The sequence below is a fragment of the Tasmannia lanceolata genome, unplaced genomic scaffold (genome assembly GCF_043159265.1).
Source record: "Tasmannia lanceolata isolate RefF3 unplaced genomic scaffold, GAP_Taslan_0.1 ptg000008l, whole genome shotgun sequence".
Lineage (NCBI taxonomy): Eukaryota > Viridiplantae > Streptophyta > Magnoliopsida > Canellales > Winteraceae > Tasmannia > Tasmannia lanceolata.
In genome coordinates, this window is record NW_027518685.1 from 39,209,114 (window position 1) to 39,235,064 (window position 25,951).

General features: G+C 42.4%; 1 protein-coding gene across 2 annotated transcripts in view; it reads right to left on the reverse strand.

Moving 5' to 3' along the window:
• Positions 1 to 19,771, reverse strand: part of LOC143885317 (putative galacturonosyltransferase 6) — a 29,031-nt gene extending 9,260 nt beyond the window's left edge. The window contains exons 1-7 of one of the 2 annotated variants that reach the window (XM_077389425.1): positions 19,321 to 19,769; positions 18,934 to 18,968; positions 18,739 to 18,780; positions 18,036 to 18,186; positions 17,879 to 17,949; positions 15,249 to 15,481; positions 13,809 to 14,166 (exon numbers count right to left, since the gene is read on the reverse strand). In XM_077389425.1, the coding sequence (XP_077245540.1) occupies positions 13,809 to 14,166; positions 15,249 to 15,481; positions 17,879 to 17,949; positions 18,036 to 18,186; positions 18,739 to 18,780; positions 18,934 to 18,968; positions 19,321 to 19,435 (1,005 nt within the window). In that variant the 5' untranslated portion in view covers positions 19,436 to 19,769. Of the gene's footprint in view, positions 1 to 13,808; positions 14,167 to 15,248; positions 15,482 to 17,878; positions 17,950 to 18,035; positions 18,187 to 18,738; positions 18,781 to 18,933; positions 18,969 to 19,320 lie in introns of both variants that reach the window. The other variant, XM_077389426.1, reaches the window with a different exon arrangement.
• Between the last annotated feature and the right edge of the window lie 6,180 nt (positions 19,772 to 25,951).

Consider the following 25,951-nt stretch of genomic DNA (forward strand, 5'->3'; position numbering starts at 1 on the left):
GAGAAGTTTCTCATAATCTTCTCGTGAGAGGAAAACATTGCTACCATTCTCAAAGATAGGTTGTGATGTGTTATCAGTAGATTCTGAATCGGCACCAATAGTTACTAATGTTTGGTTCTCCCACTCAAGCTTCCCAGACTAATCCCAATACTTATCCAGAGTATGATTTGTACTATCACAATGAACACATTTCTGAACACATCTACCACTACCTCAGTCTCCCCCTAAGCCTCTACCCCTACCCCTGCAACCACCGGCAAAACCACGTCCATGACAATAATTTGTAGATACAAGAGTGGAGGATTCCTTTGTTGTGATAGAATCCAAGGAGGTAGTCACGCTAAAACGTTGTAGGCGTGAATAAGTATTAAGCATGGATGGATGGTGTCGCTAGCTAGAAGTTGCCCTTTGATTTTGTTGAGAAGAGTAGAGATGAGAGAAACAGTGAGTTAGGGATAGCTCCCCCTCACTTATGTATTTATATGGACGGAAAGATACAAAGACAGTAATGCCTAAGGGCAACACACACAATACACTTCTAACACTCCCCCTCAAGCTGGAATGTAAATATTGAGCATTCCAAGCTAGTTACAAATATCACTGAGCTGAGCCTTGCTTAGGGGCTTGGTGAGAGCATCAGCAAGCTGGTCTATTGACCGAGTGAAAGTAGTGCATATCTCTCTCTGCTGGATCCTGTGATGTATGAAATGACAGTCCACTTCTTGATGCAGGACTGTGAAGAAAAATTGAGAAAAGGGGAGAGAAATAGACGAAAGGAGATAGAATTAGAAGAATAGAGGAAGAAGAGACGAAAATAACCTGAAGAAGAGATGAAATTAGGGAGAAGTAGAAGAAGAGAGGGAAGAATAGAAATCTGGGAGAGAAGCTCTCAATCAATTGTATTAATCGTCAAAGTTCCAAAATAAGTTGTAAAGAGGCCTATAAATAGGCAATTAACAACCTAAAAGATAGAAACCTACTAAAATAAGAATTCCTAAAAATAACATGGAAAATAAAATCCTAGAAACTAATAACATGAAAATAAAAATACTAGAAACTAAATAATGCGAAAATAAATCCTAATATATGCATCATTCTCCCCCGCTTGAAAAGAACTCACCCTCAAGTTCTAGTCTGCCTAGGTCAAATATGAAAATAATCCAATGAAGCATAAGGAAGCGCAATCCGTCTGAAGCAATCCTGATGGTTAATGCTCGAGACAGCAATGAAAGTGATCTGAAAGGCTGGAGGCAGAATATGGAAGAAAGCATCCATGCAAAATCATCAAAATACAAGCCTTTCGTGAGAATCAGGGAAGATGACAACGTACTCGTCCTGGATCGGCGTGATCGGCAAAACAGCTATGGGTGGTACCAATCGGGGAACATTCTCCACATAATCAACATCAACTGGTAGCTCAGTAGGCGCGGGAGAATCAATATGAAAGTCATCCGCTGGCATCTCATCAGGCTCAGTAGAATCAATGATAAAATCAGTGTCTAGGACTGAAGTTGGGGCAGTGATGTCAGGCTGATGGACCTCATGATCAATCTGCGGAACAAGATCATCTGTGTCGGCACAAGTCTCGGCAATCTGATCAATCGGCGCAAATATAGGGCAATCCTCTGTAATATGCTCGTGATCATCTGTCTCAAGTAATGGCTCAACAGTCATGTCACTTGGCTCTGACTCAGGACGATGCTCGATCAACTCTGTCAAGGGAAAATCCTCACGTGGATCTGCCACAATATCTGCCTTAAAAGTGTGAAGCTATCTCTGCAAATCTGACTCACGTATACGACGCACTGAATTTTCAGCTACAAGTTTAGCTTCGCATATATAATGACGGTCTTCTTTTAGTCGTTCAATGAGGGCTTCGACTTTACTTTCAACACTAGACAACACTCTGTATTCTCGCTCACGATTCAATCTCTGTTGATTTAAATAGTCGAGCGTATGAATATTCATAAACGCATCACGAACATCCTCCCAACGACAGATTGGCTGCTCACGTCTTCTACAACGGTTTGTTTCAATGTGGCTCCATGAGCATCGGGCAGTTTCTTTAGCCCAGTAGATAGTCTGGCGGTGATCATAGCCATTGTACTCATGATATGCGTCGAGAGCATCAATCCAACGGAAACATGCATCCTCATAAAAGTGAAAGTGAGTGAGGCCATTCAAATAGCTTTCGTCGCACCCATAAAAAAACGGAATAAATGGTGGAGTCATAGAGATCGATGACGAAAACTGAAATCAACAGTCTGATCTGTATGACATGTTGAAAGAAATACACTGTCTGTCGCGGATCTGAAATCAGATGAGTGAAAGCTGATGATCGGAAGAAGGGACGGAATCAACGGCTGAGATGGCTCCTAAAACTTTTCTGAAAAGCACCGTCTGCTGCGGAAACTATGCTAGATAGGCTCTAAAAGTTGTCACGAACAACTTTTGTGTTGAGGTCGAGGGCCAATCTTGAGCAGAAATAGCTCGAATGTAGAGAGAGAAAACTAGAGAGAGAAAGTATGGAAGAGGGAAGAGAAAAAAAAGCTCTCTTTTTTCTGATTTTTTTTTTTAGTGGGGGGTGCCTAAAGGTAAAAGGGGGGGTTAATTGGTCTTTTTTTAAATGGAAAAGGAGGTACCTAGTGGGATAAAAGAAGGGTGTCAATTTGGTATCAGAGCGAAGGATCCAAGAGCGAAGATAAACACGCAATTTCCAATCGAGCCGCGAAGCGAAGCACTCAAAACATCTATTTGTGTTTGCCACAAGATTCCCTTGCCAAAAATCACCCGCAAAGCCCTCCACCATGTGCCCTCTAATACCCAACACCAATCTCTAACTTTTAGTCCTCCTCATCAGTCCAAAACCCCAAGACCTAGCATAGTATTTTAGATTCACCCAGAAAATAGCCACTTCCAACATATTATTCAAACAGTTAAACCCTCTTTCCTGCACGATTCAACTCCCAAATATCTGCCCACTTTCGTCAGCCAATTTACAGTCCCCATCTTCTCAAGCTTGAGGGTTGATGCCTACTACGGTCGGATCGCGCAAATCCTCGGATTTCCCGCTAGGATTTACTTTCGCATTACCTCTATGTGCTTTGTACACTCATGAAAGACCGGATTGGTGGCAATGTGAATCGCTGCCTTGTTGTCAAAGTATAGCTGAGCTGGTGATGATAATGGAAATCCAATCTTCGACAAAAGTGAACGTAGCCAGATAAGCTCACTGTCAGTATGTGACAGGACTCGATATTAGGCTTTAGCACTAGACTTGGCTACAACATTTTGCTTCTTGCTTCGCCAAGATACCAAGTTACCTCCTACAAAGTTACAATAGTCAGTCATGGATGTTTATCTGCTGAAAAGCCGGCCCAGTCCGCATAACTGTATCCCTCCACCCTCTGATGGCTATGTCTTTTGAAAAGCAGCCCTTTCCCTGGGGCACTTTTCAAATATCGAAGAATCTTACTCACAGCTGCACAGTGGGATGTACGACGAGCACTCATGAACTAGCTAACAACCCCCACAGCATAAGAAATATCTGAACGAGTAACTGTGAGGCATATGAGCTTCCCAACAAGCATCCAGTATCTACCAGGGTCATGTAGCAAGTCACCCTCTTGTGGGTGGAGCTTTGTATTTGGGTCCATTGGAGTAGTAGCTAGTTTCATAGCCAGTAGTGTCTCATCTAGAAGATCCAACACATAATTCCTCTGTGGGAGGGAGAGGCGGGTACCTGAGTAAGCTACCTCAATCCTCAAAAAGTATCGAAGACGACCAAGGTTTTTTGTGGAGAATGCAGAAAAATCTTCAACTTCTGAATGCTATCTGTGTCACTTCCTATGAGAATAATGTCATCCACATACACTATGAGGACATGACCAGCACCTGACTGATGACTAAATACTGAATGGTCAACTGCACACTACCTCATGTAATATCTCATGAGAGCCTCACTGAACTTTCCAAACCAGGCTCGACGGGATTGTTTGAGACCATACAATGATTTGCGAAGCTGAAATATTGAGGACATCTACCCATGAGCAACATATCCAAGAGGTTGCTCCATGTACACCTCCTCAGCCAAATCTCCATGGAGGAAGGCATTTTTTAAGTCGAGCTAATACAATGGTCATCCATGGTTGACTGCAAGAGAAATAAGAACACGCACTGAGGGAATCTTGGCAACAGGAGAGGTCTCAATGTAGTCAATCACATAGGTCTAAGTGTACCCTTTGGCAACCAAGTGTGCCTTAAGGCGCTCAGCTGTCCCATCAGGAAAATATTTGATGGCATAGATCCATCTACAGCTAACAGGAAGAGCATCAGTAAGAGGAGCAACTATATCCCAAGTATGATTGGCCTGAAGCGAGGTGATCTTACTGTCCATAGCAGCACGCCACTCGAGGTGTGCACTATCCATAGCAGCACACCACCCGGGTGAGCAAGAGCCTCCTGCACAGACTTAGGCAAGGAAATAGAAGACAGAGAGGAGACAAAACTACGAAACAACGGGGTAAGATGATCATAAGAAACATAAGATGAAATAGGATGAGTAGTAGTGAGTGAGGCAATAGGAGCATCTACAGGTGCATCAGAAGGAGACGGAGGTACCTGAGAGGTATAATTTAGTATCTCCAGCTGAAGAGACGACACCTCGAGAAGAGGTGGAGTAGGATATGCATGCCGACGCCGCTGATAGACCCCCGTAGTAGCAGGCAAAGGAGGAACTGCCGAAACCTGTGAGGGAGGGGAAGACGATACATGAAGAGGTACAGATACATCTAAAAGAGGAAGAGATGGTGGAACCGGGTTAAGAAGAACCAGAAGAGGAAGGGGGGGACGGAAGGTAGAGATAGGAGGTCCAGGCTCAGTAGGAGGAGAGAAGAAGGAAAGAGACTAAAAAAGGTAACATCTGCGGAGACAAAGAGTCGATGAAGTCTAGGGCTGTAACACTTGTAACCCTTTTGGGTACAAGAATAGCCCTAAAAGATACAACGCTCAGCCATGGGGTCTAATTTATCCAACCCAAGGCCAGGTTGTGAACAAAGCGGACACAACTAAAGACCTCTGGGGTAAGGGAGATCAAGGTTTTAAATTTCGGTTTCGGAGGTTTTAGCTGAAATCCCGAAATTTCGGCCAAAATTCGGTAACGAGCGCTCATTTTTGGGCCGAAATTACTGAGCCAAATTTTGGCTGAAATTCTGTGAAGGAATAAAAAATTAATATTTCATCTTAAATTTTGCGAAATTTTGACCGAAATTTGGTACGTTTCGGGAATTTCGGATTTTGGTCGAAATTTAAAACCTTGAGGGGATGGGGTCTCCCTGAGGATGTAAAATAGAGAAGGGAGAATGACCGTTAAGGACTAAAGATGGTAGACGGTTAGCTAAGAAACAAGCCGTAAGAATAACATCACTCCAATGCAATTTGGAAACATGCATCTGAAAGAGCATGGTGCGAGCCATACCAAGTAAATACCTCAACTTCCTCTTAGCCACACCGTTTTGTTGGGAGGTGTAAGCGCAAGAGGACTGATGAATGATGCCATGAGAGGCTAAGAAATCCTGAAAAACATGAGAGGTGTACTTTCAAGCATTATCTGTGCCCAAACATTTAAGAGGAAAAGAGTATTGAGCTGTACTTTCAGCAAAGAAAGTGCGAAAAGCAGTAAACACTTCAGATCAATCCTTTAATATAAACAACCATGTCATTCGAGAAAAGTCATCTACAAAAAATAGTAAAGTATCTATATCCAACAAGCAACGTGGTCCTCGAGGGACCCCACACATCCGAATGAACTAACTCAAAAGGTCTCGAGACCCGACTAACAACCATAGGAGGGGGGGGGGGGGGGGGGGAGGACACACAATGGTGTTTCCCGAGTTCACATGACTCGCACTGAAAGGGCTGAAGCGGAAACGAGACAACATAGGTCTGTTGTAGTCACTGAAGAGAAGTATGACCAAGGCGACAATGCCACTAGTAGGCGTTGACCGAACTGTGCAAAATGATGGACGGCGGTGTGCACTGAAGATGATAGAGACCGTCCACCTCACATCCCGAGCCAATCGTCCTCCCAGTCGAGAAACCCTGAAATAGACAGTAACAAGGGAAAAATGAGACAGCAATTGAGAGCTTTGGTAATCTGACTAACAGAAAGCAAATTAAAAGGGGACTTTGGAATGCAAAGACAGAGGATAAAGTAAAGCCCTTATGGGGGACAAGAGTACTAACCCCAGAGATGGGAGCCGTAGTCCCATCGGCAAGAGTAATTGACTAAGATAGAGAGTGAAAAGGACGAAATGAACTAAGTGAGGAAGATTTACCGGACAGGTGGTTAGAGGCCCCAGAATCAATAATCCAAGGACTGGACCGAGTAAGAAGAGTAGCAGGCGAACTACCTGGCTGTGCAAAACCAGTAGTGGGTGGGCAGCTGGTAAGACGAAGATGATGGAGCTCCTCATAGTCTGCTCTAGAGATGGTGAGTGTATCAGTCGCGGCAACAGATGGAACGCGACCAAGGATGGAGGGAGACGGAGACGCATCGATGGGATCAGCAGCAGTAAGGTGTGCCAAGCGGGAGAGACAAAGCTCGAGATGAAATGCATAGCAAATATCAACATGGTGGCTTTGTCGGGAATACCATTGTGTGTCCTTTCACCTCGGGTTGTTAGTCGAGTCTCGAGACCTTTTGAGTTAGTTCATTCTGATGTATGGGGTCCCTCGATGACCACGTCGCTTGTTGGATATCGATACTTTATTGTTTTGGTGGATGACTTTTCTCGAATGACACGGTTGTTTTTATTAAAGGATCGATCTGAGGTGTTTTATGCTTTTCGCACTTTCTATGTTGAAATTGCAAATCAATATTCTTTTCCTCTTAAATGTTTATTCACAAATAATGCTAGGGTGTACCTCTCATGTTTTTCAGGAATTCTTACCATCTCGGTGTTAAAAATGCCTTCCTCCATGGAGATTTGGCTGAGGATGTGTACATAGAGCAACTTCCTAGATATGTTGGGTAGGGGGAGATGTCCTCCTCAGTATGTCGGCTTCGCAAATCTTTGTATGGTCTCAAGCAATCCCCTCGAGCTTGGTTTGGAAAGTTCAGTGAGGCTCTCATAAGATATGGCATGCGGCAATGTGCAGTTAGTTATCAGTCCGGTGTTGGCCATGTCCTCGTAGTGTATGTGGATGACATTATTATCACAGGGAGTGACACAATTGGCAAACAACGATTGAAGGTTTTTCTGCAGAAAGAATTCTCCACAAAAGACCTTGGTCATCTTCGATATTGTTGAGTGAAAGAAAGATTTAGTGAGTCGGAGAGTCGCCCCCTCACTTATGTATTTATATATAAAGAGAGAAATATACAAATGACGGATATGCCCATAGGCATATACATACACTAACACTCCCCCTCAAGCTGGAATGTATATGTCAAAATTCCTAGCTTACTACAAATGTCACTCAATTTGGCTTTGTTCAATTGCTTGGTAAACATATCCGCTAATTGGTCTACCGATCTAGTGAACACTGTGCATATTTCTCCTTTCTGAATCCGATGCCGGATGAAGTGGCAATCAACCTCGATATGTTTAGTACTCTCATGAAAGACTGGATTTGTGGCAATGTGAATCGTCGCCTTGTTGTCACAATATAACTGAGAAGGAGATGATGGGGAGAAACCAATCTCTGACAAGAGAGAGCGTAACCAAATGAGCTCTCCACTTGTGTGCGTCATAGCTTTATATTCCGCCTCTACACTAGATTTGGAGATAACATCCTGTTTCTTACTTCTCCATGGCACAAGGTTACCTCCTACAAATGTGCAGTATCCTGTGGTAGATCTCCTATCAGCTAGAGATCCTGCCCAATCTACATCTGTGTACCCTTCTATCTTCTGATGTCCATGTTTCTTGAATAACAAGCCTCTACCTGGAGCACCTTTCAAGTACCGAAGAATCTGAGGAACTGTTGCTCAGTATGAAGTACGAGGTGAACTCATATGTTGGCTGACAGCACCTACAACAAAGGAGATATCTGGGCGTGTGAATGTAAGGTAGATAAGCATACCAACCAACCTCTTGTATCTGCCTAGATCATCTAACAAGTCTCCCTCTTCAGGTAGTAATTTCACATTTGAGTCCATGGGAACTGAGGCAGGTTCCACTCCAAGATAACCAGTCTCCTCAAGTAAGTCTAAGACATTTCCTCTGTGAGAGGGAAATCCCCATTGTAGAATATACAACTTCAATACCCAAGAAGTATCTAAGACGACCCAAATCTTTGTAACGTAACTCATTTTGCAGGAAGGTCTTCAATTTCTGGATCCCCACTGAATCACTGCCAGTGTTGATGATGTCATCTACATAGACTATCAAGAGTACAAAACCAACTGTAGACTGACAGCTGAAGACAGAATGATCAACTGCACATTGCTTCATGCCAAAGCGCATAATAGCATCACTAAACCTTCCAAACCATGCTCTAGGGAACTGCTTGAGACCGTAAATGGATTTCTTTAATCGATAAACAGAGGAGGACATCTCCCCCTAAGCAACATACCCAGAAGGTTGCTCCATGTAAACCTCCTCTATGAGTTCACTATGAAGAAAGGCATTTTTGACATCCAACTGATATAGAGGCCAGCCGATAGGAGAACACGAACTAAGGGAATCTTTGCCACTGAAAAAAATTCTCACCATAGTCCACTCCAAATGTCTAAGTGTACCCTTTTGCAACCAAGCGCCTTAAGGCGCTCAACAGAGCCATCAGGTAAATATTTGACCGTATAAACCCAACGACACCCAACAGGGAGTGCACCAGGAGGCAGAGACACTAAATCCCAAGTATGATTGGCCTGAAGGGCATCCATCTCAAGGTCCATAGCAGTGCGCCACCCCGGGTGATCAAGTGCCGCAGGCAAGGACTGTGGCAAAGAAACAAAAGATAAAGAAGACACAAAACTGTGAAACACAGGCGTGAGAACATCATATGAAAGAACAGACGAAATAGCATAAGCAGTACTATGAGAACGCGTGCGTGAGGCGATAGGAGAGTCGACAGATACCTCGGAGGTGGAAGGAGGGAGTTCCTGCTGGGCTGGCGATGGCGCTGCCGGAGTTGTATGGGCTCCAGAGATATGGCGGCGCTGATAGGTCTTCTTAGTGACTGGCGCAGGAGGCCGAGCAGATACCGGTAAGGGAACAGAAGTCTCTGAAACAAGAACCACAGCAGGGGAAGGTAAGAGAGACGAGGGAGAAGAACTGACCATTGGGTCAGGAAGAACTGGAATAGGTAGAGGAATATCTGAAGAATGAGAGGGAGGTGTGGCTGCGGGAGAGCTCAGGAAGGATTCAGTCTCGAAGAAGGTAACATCAGCCGAGACATAGGACCGGCGTAACCGAGGGCTATAGTAGTGATAACCTTTCTGTGTCCGTGAGTAGCCAAGAAAAATACATCGTTCAGATTTATGATCTAATTTATCCAATCCAGGCCCAAGGTTGTGGACGAAGCACACACAACCAAAGACCTTAGGAGGAAGAGGAAACGGCTCATGATGAGGACGTAAAGTAGAAAAAGGGGATGAACCACCTAGAATCGAAGAAGGAAGTCGATTAGCCAAATAGTTTGCAGTAAGAATTGCATCACCCCAATAAGACTTGAGAACCCGCATTTGGAAGAAAAGAGTGAGACATCCATCCATTAAGATCGCATCTTCCTTTCGGCAACACCATTTTGTTGAGAGGTGTGAGCACAGAAAGATTGATGAAGGATACAACAAGTCGAAAGAACTCCTCAAAACCATTGGATTTTGAGAAATATTCCCTAACATTATCAGTGCGAAGGCATTTAAGAGTACAATTAAATTGGTTAATAACTTCTGAATGAAAAGTGGGAAAAACAGAGAACACTTCAGAACGGTCCTTAAGTAAGTAAAGCCAACTCATACGCGAATAATCATCAATGTGAACTTGTCATAGATGGAAAGGACACCCTATGGTGTTTCCCAAGTTCACAGGCCTCGCACGAAAAAGACTGAACAGATGAAGAAACGATCGATGTCCGCCGCAGACAATCAAGGCTGGGATGTCCAAGATGGCAGTGCCACTGATATGCATCGCTAGAGCTGTGTAAAATGGCACGGGGAGGGTCATAGTCCAGACAATAAAGCCCATCAATCTCACGGCCCGAGCCAACTGTCCTCTTAGTCAAGAGATCATGAAACAAACAATAAGAGGGATAAAATGAGACAAAACAGTTGAGAGTTTTAGTAAGTTGACTAACTGAAAGTAAACTAAAGGGTGACTTGGGCACACATAAGACAGAGGACAATGTTAAACCAGCAAGAGGGGAAATATTGCCAACACCAGATATAGGAGTGGAGCTCCCATCAACAAGTGTGATGGACTGATCAGAAAGAGGACGAAAGGAACTAAGGGAGGAAGAAGTACTTGTCATATGATTGGAGGCTCTAGAATCAATAATCCAAGAGCTGGATCTAGTAAGAAGAGATGCAGGGGAGAGACCTGGCTAAACGAAAGTCGCAGTCGGGGGACGGGAGGTAGACCTGAGACGCTGTAACTCATCATAGTCAGCATGAGACACAACGACCCCATCAGCGGGAGGCGTAATGCTGGGCTGAACTGAAGGGGGGAATGGCTTTGAAGACTTTGGTACTGAAAGGTGTGCTGAACGGCCAAAATGGGTCTCAGAGGAGGGACAAAGCTCAGGATGCAGAACATAGCAAGTCTCCATATAGTGTCCCTCACGACGACAATGGGAGCAGTACGGATGTGGTCAGCCACCACACCCTGTAGGAAGATCACATCCCCTGCCACGACCACCAGGACCAGAGTCACCGCCGCACCAGGACCAGAGTCACCGCCGCGGCCACGGCCACGGCCAAAGGTGCCCCCACCACGTGTAGCACGATCACCTACGCCAGAGGCCGCAGTGGTAGTAATATCGACAGAAAGAGCCGACACAAAGTCACCAAGAACAATGTTGGGCACGCAAGCACACCTCCTGAAGAGAGGGCATCGTGCCAGACCCAAAAATCTGCTCACAAATGTGCATGAACTCAGGACCCAAAGTCATAAGAAACTAAACGACACGTATCTGATCACGCTGTTGAGCGGCCGTAGTCATATCAATGGTAAGAGGCATAAGATCATCTAACTGCAGGCAATGGGAAACAAACTGACTGTAGTAGGTGGACATGGGAGTGTTACAGCGGTGAAGGTTCATCCACTGAGAGTAGGTGGCACAGATACGGGCGAGGTTGCCCACCCCGGAGAAGGTAATGGCAATATGATCCCAGACCCAGCAAGAAGTCGGAAGATGTATCATGGTCCCGGCAATCTAAGGGGACATACTATGCCAGAGGAGAGTACGAATAAGGGTATCATCCTGGTCCCACTTCTCATAAGTGGGATCGGTGGAAGGAGAGAGATCACGACGAATAACAGAGATCTTCCCCCTAGCAATCAGATAGGTCTCCACAGTCACTTTCCAATTCAAATAATTAGAACCATCAAGTCTGACTGTGGTCATGGGAGGAAAGGAACCATCTATCGAAGAAGATGGGGGAGAATAAGAGGATGAGGATGGGCGAGTCGTAGGACCAATAACTGTTGAGGGCTGCCCGAGAGAGGGATTCTGAATAACGGGGGAATCCATAAATGAGTAATCGAAAAAACAAAGGTGGGTCCACTGACGAGAAGAAACGATCCCGAGATGGAGATCAGAGAGATCAATAATGGAGATCGCGGCTCCGAAAAAGGACAAATGAGAAATAGGGCGAGAGAGCCCTGATGACATGAAGAAGACAAGCGAATATATAGATATAGATAAAATTGGAGCCGCGAAGAGATAAAAGGGATTTAGGCCTTTAGAAGGGGAAAGAAAAGAAACTTAGGGTGGAATGATTGTGACGTACCTTTTTTTTTGTTTGGGTTTAGGGTTGCCAAAATAGGTCAAGAGCGGGGAAAAAGAATAGGGAAGGGGCTGTTGGGGCGTAGGTGGACCACGGCTGGGGAGGGACGGGGGTACGGGGGGTGAAGAAGGGGGATGGGGTCGTGGGAGTTGGAGGGGAGGGGTCGTGGGAGTTGGAGGGGAGGGGTCGTGGGGGGTTGAGGGAGAGGGGACGAGGTCGGGGGGTGCTGGAAAGGGGAGGGGCGAGGGCTGGAGTAGAGGGAGGGGGTTGGGTGGTTAGGGTTTAGGTTAGGGAAACGGGAGAGGGCTCTCGGGTGGAAAGGGTTAGGGTTAGAGAGGAAGAAGAAGGGAAGAGGAGAGGGGTTGCTATGGGAGCTCCCTAGGAACTCAAAACCCTAGGGCTCTGATACCATGTTGAGGAAGAAAATGAGAGAAAGAGTTAGTGGGTTGGAGAGTCACCCCTCACTTATGTATTTAAATATAAAGAGAGAAAAATACAAATGACGGATATGCCCATAGGCATATACATACACTAACAGATACGTTTTGGGGAATGAGGTGGCTTACTCGGGTACTAGCGTCTCCCTCTCATAGAGGAAGATGTGTTTAGATGAGACAAGATGGCTAGGTGTGAAACCAGCTACTACTCCCATGGACCCGAATACGAAGCTCCACCCAGAAGAGGGTGACTTGCTACATTACCCTAGTAGATACCGAAAGCTTTTTGGGAAGCTTATATACCTCACAGTTACTCGTCCTGATATTTCTTATGCAGCGAGGGTCGTTAGCCAGTTCATAAGTGCCCCTTATACATCCCACTTGGCCACTGTGAGTTAGATTCTTCGATATTTGAAAAGCGCTCCAGGGAAAGGGTTGCTTTTCAATAGACCGGGCCATCAGAGAGTAGAAGGCTACAGTGATATTGTACCTTTGTGGGAGGTAACTTAGTGTCCTGGCGAAGCAAGAAGCAAAATGTTGTAGCCAAGTCGAGTGCTGAAGCCGAGTATCGGGCCATGTCACACACTAGCAATGAGCTTATTTGGCTACATTCACTCTTATCTGAGATTGGATTTCCATCATCATCACCAGCTCAAGTGTATTGTGACAACAAGGTAGCGATTCACATTGCTACTAATCCTGTCTTCCATGAGCGTACTAAGCACATAGAGGTGGACTGCATTTCATAGACACAGGATCCAACAGAGAGAGATATGCACTACTTTCACTCGATCGGCAGATCTGCTTGCTGATGCTCTCAGCAAGCCCCTAAGCAAGGCTAGGCTGAATGATATTTGTAGCAAGTTTGGAATGCTCAATATACACATTCCAGCTTGAGAGGGATTGTTAGAAGTGTGTATTGTGTATGTGTAGCATGCCTAAGGGCATTTTAGTCTTTGTACTTTTTTCCTTTGTATAAATACATAAGTGAGGGGGAGCTACATCCAACTCACTCTCTCTTCTCTCAATCTCGTCTCTTCTCTCATCCTCTTTTCTCCTTCAACAAAAGGAAATTATAATATATTGATTACAACATCAGCAAGATCCACAGAATCAAATTTTAAGCAGCAACTATACAACACTAACAAAAAATAAGCATGATAATTATTAATTTGACAAAAAATTCATATTTAAAGCATGATAGTTAATTCGGAAAAGAAAAATATCAATGCAGTATCGGGAACCAATATTAATGTCATATCATATCGTGTTGGTCCAGTCAGACATACACGGTGCACAGCATGTAAACGAATGACTTACAAATTGAGCGAACTTTTGATATGCATGCACACCTCAGAGTACCCATTTTGGTCAAATGCTAACTTTAAAATACAAAAAAGGAAAGTTACAGGAGCTCTGACCATAGATGATGATACAGTGGAGTTAACAACCACCGCACACGCCAGGATATTGTCAGAAAAGACAGCAAAATGATAGAGATCTAGCTGGTGTAATTTCTGTCTATTGGGAAACTCTCGCTCCTCGTGCTTCAAAGCAAAGTAGTCAGCGGTGAGCCGCATAGACAAGCAGTGTAGACCTTTGGGGAAGGTCCTTGTGGCAAGTTGAATGAGATAATTGGCCTGGTTCTTATGTGCCCGGACCTGGTCTTCGGTGTTGAGAGTCATAGCACGGAGCTTTGTTGCCATGGGAGAGCAGTTAGAGTATACCCTGCTGGCTTTCACCAATGTGGCCTCCATGGATCTCATTCTCTGCAAAGCACTGAGCGTTTTCTGGTTTAAATCGGAAGTGGTAGCCACTGTCTTTCATTTTTAAACTATGTTAAATGGATTCTTCTAAAGTCTAAATGGGCGAAGAATCCATGTCAGACACGTCTCGGATTCTAATACTTTAGGATTCACAAAGACACTTCTAGGTCTCTTTTAATTGTATTTTTTTCTGAATAATGCTACCACAACCTTACAATTGCAACATATTTTAAGTTTTATCAATTCTAATAGGAAGTTTTTAATATTTTAAGTTTTATCCATCATAATAGGACGGCCCAGTGCATGGGGCTCTCGCCATTGCGGGGTCTGGGGAGAGCTAGATGTACGCAGCCTTACCCTGCTTTGCAGAGAGGCTGTTTCCATGACTCGAACCCGTGACCACCAGGTCACAATGGAACAACCTTACCGTTGAGCCAAGGGTCTACGTAAGGTTGCGTACATCTAGGCCTTGCCAGACCCCGCAATGGCAGGAGCCTCGTGCACTGGCCGCCCTTTATCAATCATAATGGTAAGTTTTTAATATTTTTAGGGAAACGATATTAGCACAACCATATTTTGATATTTTCACAAACTATCTTGTATTTTAGTATTTAAAGAGCTATCAAAAGGTCATTAACATTTCCCAAAAAGTTCTCACGAGCCAATTAAATAAGATATGACAGCTGGGTTTGTGCAAATATCAAAATATGGTTGTGCTGATAACATTTTCCTATTTTTATATGAAAATAAAACAATGTATTTACTCAACCTACAAAAAATTTTAATATATTATAATTAAAATTTTAGAATTAATTAAAATACTTTGGTGAAACCACGAATCTTTCTTTTTGAGGTTTGCCGAATCCGATACTCGACACCCGTGTCGGATTCCGACACTCCTACCCGTACTGATGCAACATAGCTTTAAAATCATTAGGAAAATATTTTAGTTTCCCCTTTAATAAATTGGAAGGGATCATTTTCATTTCGTCATTTGATCATTCAGGTAAAGCCTTTTTTCTGTCCAATTTATTTCTTAATCTATTAAGTGGATGCTAGCTAGCAACAGTGTGCAAGATATGCCAATTGGCTTACCCCCTAGACAAATCTGAATCTTTTGTGGCTTCACCAAGTGCTCGCTCAACCTCTTTTATCCGCAGTTTCAGCTCCTTTACCAAGTGGGAGTTACTGTTTGGTAGCGCAAAATTCAAGTATGCCTTGGCTGTGATCAACTGATCTTTCATATCTCTTACCTTCCAATTGGTTACTGTCCGTGACTGAGAATGTCTATTCAGTTCTTCTCCACCAGATTTTTGGTTAGATTTTCCCTGCTTCCGAACCGAAAGAAATTAATATGTAGATAGCAATAACAACAGAAGCTTACATATTATTTGTCACCAAATAAAAGAGAAATAAAAAAAAATATGTTCGATTTATGGAAATGGCAGTTTCAAAAGATTCTCGCAATCCCGCCCAACATCTATCATTTCCAGTTTTGCAATCTCACCTTACCATATTTGGATTAGTTTTCATACAAGCTTAACTCCTGAATACAAAAGAAAACAAATATCCCCACAAACTTCCTCGCAGCCACTAATCTGAAATTTGCCAATGCATCCCTCCTTCCAACCCATCAACAACCAGAAAGTTGCCCACGTAAACCCTTCTAACCATGTCCAAAGACTCCAAATCAAAAATAAATTTCATATTTCCCTCCATAGATCCAAAAAGGAAACTTGACCAGAATCTCATAAACCCATCGATCCTATGGGATTTTCTGTTATTCAAAATTTCCCATGTGGGTTTCCATGCATGCAGTTGGTCTTATAATTCTTAAAAGCAATAATACAAGAATAGGAGAAGGTTAGATAGAATTAAAAATGAAGACATTCGTAAAAAGGTCGGGGTGGCACCAATTGATGAGAAGATGAGAGAGCACCGCTTAATATGGTTTGGACATATCCAGCGTAGGCCTTTGGATGCTCCAGCAAGAAGAGGAGACTCGTGCCAAGTTGAAGGAGGAAAAATAGGTAGGGGCAAACCGAAAACAACTTGGGTAGAAACAGTGAGAAAATAATTGATGGCTAGGTACATAACAGAGAACATGACCTTGGATAGGAGAGAATGGAAGAAAATGATCCATGTAGATGAACCCAACTAGTGTCATGATTAGACTTAGTTAATTTGAGTCGGATAGATTCTTTCACCTTCATCATGAAAAATTTCTAAAGGATTCATTAGCCGACCCCAACTCGTTTGGGACAAAGGCTTAGTTGAGTTGAGTAATAATACAAGAATAGGACTAGTAAGATGAGAATGGAAGGCAATGAAATGATTTTAATCCCACTTTTTCACTCCCCTTTTGAAAATGCTGTCAGCAACATTTTCTTTTACAAACAATTGAAATTTTATTTAAAGAAGATGATAACACAGACAAGCTCCAGGGGTTTCAGCCAAACACAACAAAATCCATGTTTGAAATGGTCCAACACATTCAGATGAAAGAGGTCATGTTTGGGCACAAACACCTATGAATGGCAGGACAAAGAGAGGGTATTTCTATATTTTGCATCTAATTGAATTGTGGGAATATGATAATCTTGTTCATGAATTATTAGAACCCAAGCTCTCTGCAATTTCATGCTCTTTTTTTCTCTCCCTGCCTAGGCAAATTGAAAAAGGCTTTTGACAAGAGTCCCGTATCATTCAAAAAAATGTGTAGAAGAAAGTAGCAAATTGATGTTCATATCCAAGGGAGCATGATTCGTTCCCTGGACTGGGGAATCTCGATTCCCCGGTGCGCGGTTCGGATTCGGGAATCGAATCGAACCCCTGAAAATTGGGAATTGCGGTTCGTATTTGTCGGAACCCCGATTCCCAATTTTGTGAAACGTGATTCCCAGGCGATTCCCCGACAAATCCCTAGCAATTCCCAACTCCCCAGTGACTCCCGGCGACTCTCCGGCGAACCCACGATTCCCGCTCTCAACCATCCCCGGAGCCTTCGATTCCCGCTTTCAAATCCCGAATTGAATCCTGCTTTCAATTCCCGCCCTGGCAACCTTGTTCATATCAAATAATCAAGAATTACATGTGGACTAGGCATTAGATGACAATGGAAACACAACAATTACATATTATAACAATTAAACATTTTGAAAATGAACATGACCGGATTCTGGACGAGAGGGGAAGTGACAGTTTCTAAATAGATTCATGAAGTGGCAACACCTAAGAAGTGTTTGTATGAAACAATAAATATATATATTTTTTAATGGTATGAAACAATAAATATATATATATATATATATATATATATATATATATATATATATATATATATATATATATATATAATATGTAATAATATAAATAAACAAACTTATTCAGTGATTGTGTTTATATAAAGTTATACATCTAGAGTTAAAAACCATAGAAAACTATTGAGTCAAAAGTGATCGTGACGAGACCATGTCGATGGTAGTTAGTAACTTAGTATTGCCATATTGGTATAGAAGCAAGAGGAGATTCATAAGCAGACAATTTTTATTTTTTAAAAAAAAAATAACATCTAAATTGGGAACAATTTAGAACTAATGCAAAAAAAAAAAAAAAAAAAAACCATGTTTACCAAGATCATGCCTTTCTTCCAGAAGGGCTCATTTAGTTTTGGGTTGATATTTTAACAATTTAGAGCTTATGCAAAAACTATTTAGCAAGCATACCTTTCCTCCAGAAGGGACTGATTCAGTTTTGGGTTGATTTTTTACCCGATCACGGCCCCCACGAGTAATCCCTGAAGAAATGAAGCTTGTAATGACTTGTAAAGGCTAACATATATCAAAAAGAGAAATGTTATTATTTCAACAGAAAAGAACTGACTATTTCTTTCTGATAAATCATTTCCCTTGCCAACATTCCCACTGGCCTTGTCTGTGAACTGATCATCCGAAGAATTCCCACTAACTACAGAACTATAAGACCCATCCTTATAAACTATGCGTGCCGGCTCCTTCAAACCTTCACCTATCTCCTGGATTAAAACCAGACCAAATCCAATAAAATAAAATAAATAATAATAATGATAATAATAATAATAATAAAAGGAAGCAAATGAAGTTCAAAAGGAAAAAAAATCTGAAAAAATTAAAGAAAACCCAGTTCTTAAGTCCCTGTTTGGATTGCAGGAATTTTCTTGAAGAGTTTGGAAAGGAAAGAAATTATAAAATTTACTAGCGTTTAACCAAAAAAATAAGATAATGAGAAACAACCCAGTACAATCTTTACTCGAAGGGATCTTCAATTTTTTATGATATCCTGCTAAATTAACAATAATCATATCATTTTGCTCCATCAAATATGTGTTTCTCACAATCCAAACAGGGCCTAAAGGTGAACCATTCAAGAATAAAATAAGGTGAAAACAGAGGAGTTGTACATTTGCAACTCTAAGGAAGCAATCTAAGTAATAACTCAAGTCAACTCAAAAAAGCCTTTGTCCCAAACTAGTTGGGGTCGGCTAAATGAATCCTTTAGAAAAATTTCATAAAGAACCCAAATGAAAAAAAAAAGAAAAAAAAGGAACCTGCTCGATTGCGTTCGATCTCAGAGTATCCCTTGCGCGATTCTGCATACACAATGAAACCCCATCTTCAATCTCAAAAGGAAAAGTAAACACAGTATAATGAGAAAAAAATGGAAAAAAAATGAATCATGCCAATATATATATATATATATATATATATATATATATATATATATATATATATAATAGCCTTACAATGCTGGAGAGATCTGCAAAAAACTCCTTACGCGCTGCATCGAAAATTTCGCCGAAAATAAAGATTAAAATAAAAAATAGAGAATCAAACAGTACTAAGGCCCTGTTTGGATTACAGGAATTTTCTGGAAAAGTTTGAAAGGAAAAATATTTCTATTGATAGTCCAAAAAAAAAAATTCTAGAATTTCCTAAATTTAGAATTTCCTAAATTTTTTTTTTTTTTACAAAAGAACAAAGATAACTTGAAACAACCCTATTCAATTCTTAATTAGAGGAGCCTTCAATTTGATATCCTCTAAATTGCAGACAGAAAAAAAAATTCGCAAAAGAAAATTACATGAGAAATGTTTTTCTCGCAATACAAAGTGAGATTGGGAGAAATTTACCAAAAGAGGATGAGAAATGAGTGATTGTTCTGGGGAGAAAGAGGATGGGAGCAACGACAGTGAAGGAAAGCAAGGCGAGGATGAGAATCCTCTGCCATTTGAGAGCTCGCTTCATTAAGAACAATGATTTTTAGGGTTTTTTTTCTCTCTTTTTCCCTCTCACTATGTTGAAGAAAACGCATTTAGGATTTTTTTTACAGAATCAGGACCCGTCCCTTCACATCTAGAATAAGAAGATGATGATGTTATGTACATAATCAGGGTTTCTTTTTCTTTTTACAAATCTTCGGACAGAGAGAGATTTGGAATGGAGTGTTGATAGATAGATAGGGTTGTTTTCTGTTATCGTTAGGAATTTAGGATGGTAAGGATATTTGAAAGGGCTGTGGATTAATGGGGATGTTGATGATGGTTATATGAGGGGTCATGACATGATATCATCATCATCTTTGTATTGATGATGGGCTGTCGCATTGCCTCACTTAGGCACTTCCAAGTTGCATATATGCAACCTTTCCTTCTTTTTTATTTGTTTTTTATTGACACTAGTAGGATGGGGAACCTGGAATTTCTCCTAAAAGAAAATGACCAAATGTTAGGTACTTTACCCATATGTCAAAAGCTCGGGAGCTGATGGAATGCTTTAGGCAAGGCCTTTTAAACTGTCTCATACCAGGCTGGGTCCCACCTAATCCCATACCTAGGTGGCCCCCACTCAGGACCGTAACAAAATACCATGTCTACAAAGGTAAATCTTCAAAATAATGGCATGATCTCCAACGACTTGATCAAGATCTAGAATAAGAAAAACTTCGGAGAGAGAGAGATTTGGGATGGAGTTTTGATCGATAGGGTTATTTTTATGTTGTTATTTTATTTTTTTACAAGATTTGAAAAGGGAGATAGATGGTGATAATGGGGATGTTGGTGATGGTTAGATGATGCAGATGGATGGTGATGGGTCATGATATCATCAGCATCATTGTATTGATGATATTGTAGTTATTGCTCGATAGGGTCTTTAAATTTGGGTGATGGGTTTGGCATTGCCTCACTTGAAGTTAGGCACTTACATCTTTGTAATTTTTCCCTTTTCATGTGGGGAAATGATTTTTTCACCCCCTTTGGTTTGACGTCAAAAAGCAATAAAGTCTGCCACAATTCACCGTGAAAAGGGGCTCATAATCCTTGGGGGGGGGGGGGGGGGGCGAAAAAATTTTCTCCTTTTATTTGCTGTCTATCATTTTTTCCTTATTGCGTTGGTTTTACAATAGTTACTATGAAGAAGGGAACGTGAAATTTCTCCCAAAAGAAAATGACCAAAATACCCTTCCTACAAGAATAATTATGGGGAATGATATCATCGCATCTATGTAACTTTTCGGTTTTTATATGCTTTTATGACATCTGCTATAAAGATGGGAAAATGAAATTTTGCGTAAAAGAAAATGACTAAAATACCCATTCTACATTGGTAAATTTTCAAAGTAACGGCTAGATCTTCTGCGACCGGATGAAAATCAACATCCACCGTAGTTGATGACAACTTTTGCAATCATGGCAAAATTTGAAAATTTAACCCATGTTTAAGGGCATTTCAGTCCTCCATTCTGAAAGTTTTTTCCTATTTTTATTTTTTTGAAAATTGTTAGGGGTAAAATCGGTATACACGGTACCGACCCTCAAATCCATCCTTCACCGCTCGACTAGATCACGTCAACCTCCACAAGCAACACTCATTAACAAATCACGCCCACAAGATTACACCTTCATACAGTAACGAACCTTAGGAGGAGTCAAACACAATCGTGGGAATCTCGCCATTATGCGACCAATCCGGACTACCGTTACACGCAAGGCGCAATATTCAAATTCGAAACATCCCGCCTAGGCCACCGTCCAAGATCTCCGCACAGAATCATCGGAAATCATATCTTCACGATCTTATTCTCCATCCATCACGCTCCATGTAGGCTAAATTAAAGGCCTAGTTGATATCTCCATGATCGTGGGTCTCCTCCCCTATAAAGAGGGGTCTACGCATTCAGTCAATTCTCCTTCTCCTTCACCTTTTCCCTCTTTGGTCTGGTAACTTGGCTTGGCCCTCCCCCATTCATCGTCCATTGTCTGTGATTGCCTATTTCTGACTTGACTGTCGAAGTGGCCGTCCGGAGCAATAAAGTCTGCTTTTATTTGCTGTCTATCATTTTTTCCTTATTGCGTTGGTTTTACAATAGTTACTATGAAGAAGGGAACGTGAAATTTCTCCCAAAAGAAAATGACCAAAATACCCTTCCTACAAGAATAATTATGGGGAATGATATCATCGCATCTATGTAACTTTTCGGTTTTTATATGCTTTTATGACATCTGCTATAAAGATGGGAAAATGAAATTTTGCGTAAAAGAAAATGACTAAAATACCCATTCTACATTGGTAAATTTTCAAAGTAACGGCTAGATCTTCTGCGACCGGATGAAAATCAACATCCACCGTAGTTGATGACAACTTTTGCAATCATGGCAAAATTTGAAAATTTAACCCATGTTTAAGGGCATTTCAGTCCTCCATTCTGAAAGTTTTTTCCTATTTTTATTTTTTTGAAAATTGTTAGGGGTAAAATCGGTATACACGGTACCGACCCTCAAATCCATCCTTCACCGCTCGACTAGATCACGTCAACCTCCACAAGCAACACTCATTAACAAATCACGCCCACAAGATTACACCTTCATACAGTAACGAACCTTAGGAGGAGTCAAACACAATCGTGGGAATCTCGCCATTATGCGACCAATCCGGACTACCGTTACACGCAAGGCGCAATATTCAAATTCGAAACATCCCGCCTAGGCCACCGTCCAAGATCTCCGCACAGAATCATCGGAAATCATATCTTCACGATCTTATTCTCCATCCATCACGCTCCATGTAGGCTAAATTAAAGGCCTAGTTGATATCTCCATGATCGTGGGTCTCCTCCCCTATAAAGAGGGGTCTACGCATTCAGTCAATTCTCCTTCTCCTTCACCTTTTCCCTCTTTGGTCTGGTAACTTGGCTTGGCCCTCCCCCATTCATCGTCCATTGTCTGTGATTGCCTATTTCTGACTTGACTGTCGAAGTGGCCGTCCGGAGCCACAACTCCGGGCCCACTGACACTTTTTCTGTGAGTGCAGGATTCCAGGTTCTGCCAAGCTAGTTCGTGCAGTCAGATTTTGGGCGTCATCAGATTGGCGCCATCCGTGGGACCCGTCTATGCCAAAGTCGAAAGTTACCTCCCAACCTAACGGTGGAATGGTTACGAGAAGCCAAGCCAGTCAACGAGACCGAGAACAACCGGAGGAAACAGGAGAAATGGTTGTCTCCGGCGATGCTCCAGTTACTATGACCACCTTCAATCAGTTAACACAACAACTTGGAGACATCGCAGCCGCCCTCCAACAAATACTTCAGAAAATCCCTCCTCAACCGGTGGCCACCCCTGCCTATAAACCCACTAGGCGAGGGAATCCCTCCCGCTGAAATTCTAGAGGAGCAAGAATCCTCAGAAGGACGAAATCCTCGGAATCAAAGACCCCGCCAACATCAACAAAGATCTGCATCAATCACCAGCCTGCCATCCGACCATCGTCGTGATAATCGCCATCGAAGACGCAATGACCCAATGGCGGAACCCACAAATTTGGCTCATCAAATTGATGATCAGATACCTCCACACAGAGAGAGCCTGACGAGAAACGACCGAACAGAAGAAAACCCCATTATCATGGCTGATCTCCAACGCCAGATAAAAGAACTCCAACAGCAAATGAAGGCGCCCTGTGACCCAGACCTCTTGGCAGAATGAGATAGCGAGATCGCTTCTCCATTCGTCCCAAGAATCGCCAATGCTGTCGTTGGTACGAATTCTGACATGCCTCGATTGAACCTCTATGACAGGTCATCCGACTCTCTCGAGTTCCTTCGAGCTTACCACAGTGCGATGGTGATCAAGAACGCTTCTGACAGCACAATGTGCAAGGCCTTCTCCGCCTACCTAAAGAAAGATGCCAGTAACTGGTCAGCCGATTGAGGCCAAACTCAATCGAGTCCTTTCACGAACTAGGGAAGGAGTTTGTCGCCTATTTCGTTAACAGTCGGCCCCGAAGGAAACCAGCCGACACTCTTCTAACTTTGAGACAGGGAAGGGACGAAATGCTCTGGAGGTTCATTGGTTGGTTCGGCGCGGAACTTCATTAGATCAACGAACTGAACTTCGATATGGTCCGCGTTGCGCTTCGCCACCCCATTCAGGATAGCCGGATAGGGATATGAAAATAGCCCTGAATGTGAACCCCCTCTAGACCTCCTGTGCACCCCGATCCGAGAGAGGCAGGGGACGAGCCCCAGAGAAGTCTCTCTCTAGATCATCCACGTGAATGGAGAGCTCTACCAAGGAACTCTAAAAAAGAATGCATCTCACAGCATGAGTGGCGATGTAAGGTGAGATACCCCTCGATTCGGGGACTAGCCCAGATTCAAGACGTACCTTAAACAAAGAAGAGTCGCCATCCAAGGAAGTGGGCCCTGGATCCCATATTATGTTTTGTTGCACGTACCTTAAACAAAGAAGAGTCGCCATCCAAGGAAGTGGGCCCTGGATCCCATATTATGCTATGTTGCAATAGATAACCAGAGATATAAAAGAAGGTTCGTGCCTGGTTACGAATTTGGAAGGTCCGAAGAGCACCTCATCCGCCCAAGTGCAAACACCTGGTCTCTTATGCCATTTACTTATTGATTTTGAAGAGTTTTGGGTGAAAGTCATATGAAATGGGAACCTATATCTCTGAGAAAATGTCTATCTAATCATGCATGTCTCAGAGATGATTAAGAAGCACACACAAAAGAAATGAAATAAGTGTCACCTAAGAATAACTAGGTTATGAGTGTCATACCTAATTGGTGTCTAAATTCTGGTGTGCAAACACATGTATGCTATAGCTAAAGGTATAGGGTCTGTACATGAAAGTAAGAAAACACAACAAAACACATATCACGACTTGACTCTACACTCGACTCGACACAACAAACCCTAAAACTCTAATGCAATACTTAACTCGGACCAAGATGGCCATCCATCCTAGCTGCTCTACGTATCCCGGCCTCGGGATGAATCAGAATCAACACAGTTCGATGACCTATTATAAACTACGATGCGTAACTATCTAGAACCGCTATCCTAGACTCGATCAACTAGACTCGACTGATTTTTAAAGATTTTTGTACGATTGGTTAAGTTCAAGTGAATTGTAATTTTTAGGATTCTCTATAAGCCCTAACTAATGCAAGTTGGTTAGCCTTAAGCTAATGCAGGTGGACCCTACATCCTATGTATAACTAGGCCGTGCATCCTAAGGAAAACTCTGGGCAGACTAAATGCTTCCTAGTCTAGCCATTGGTTCAACTAAATGTCTAACCGACCATGACTCGATGCCTCCTAACTCTAGGGACACTCACGCGACAAGACACACCATATCAACACAAACAGGATAGCCTCCTAACTCAAAAACACCCCAAATATCTAGGACAGACTCCTAACTTTATGGGAAGATTTTTTTGAAAAGGTTTTGAAGAAATTTTATATTTTTGAAAGGTTTGAAATGTTTATTTTGAAAGGTTTGGCTGGACTTGGGATGTGGATCCCAAGCTGCACTACGTACCCTATGGAAAGGGATCAAGTCAACGTAGTTCGAAAACAGACTCTCCTAACTACTCTCTTAATGACTCAAGATTTTTGAGATTTTTGATTTTTCAGATGTTTTTTGAGTTTTTGACTCAAGAGGACAGAATCCCATCATTATAAGGGTAGGACATACTCCTATATGATATCCCGCAAAGGTTGGACAACATCCTATGCTTTGCGGGGAGAGCTGGATAGAATCACATCTCTACAAGGGTTGGACATCATCTTATTCCTTGCAAGAGTGGATAAAAATCACATGACTTGATGAGAGGTTGGACATAATCCTAACCCCTATGATGATAGAACAGACTCCTGATACTGAATGACTAACTCCTATGCTAAAAATAGACTATCTAGCTAACTCTAGCTAAGGACAGGCTCGAAACCAGTAGCTCTATAAAAGGGGAGAACGATGCCAGGGAGACTAGGCTAGTCTCTTAAAAGAAAAATAACCGCTGATGCTTATGAGACATGGCCTGTCTCCTATAGAAGAGAGGACAAATAAGGGTGTCACCGAGATTAGGCAAGTCTCATAAACTCTGAGAACATTATGACCAATGAGACAAAGCCTGTCTCCAAAAAGGTTCGACTTGTCCGCTGAGACATAGCTTGTCTCCCTAAAATGTAAGCTTTCTATGAGACAAAGCATGTCTCTCTAAAGGGTGTGGCATTTCTACATGAGACATAGCTTGTCTCCTAAAAGGGTTTGATCTTTTTGTTGAGACATAGCTTGTCTTTCTAGATGGTGGGCTCTAGATGACTCTTTCATTGCCCTTGCAATGATAAGGCTCCTAAGGTTTAAGGGTATCTAAACGACTGGGCCAGTCTTAAAAATAAATGAGGGGAGTGCTACTTGGACTAAGCGAGTCCCCTATGGATGGGCTTGGGCTAACGCCTTCATCGC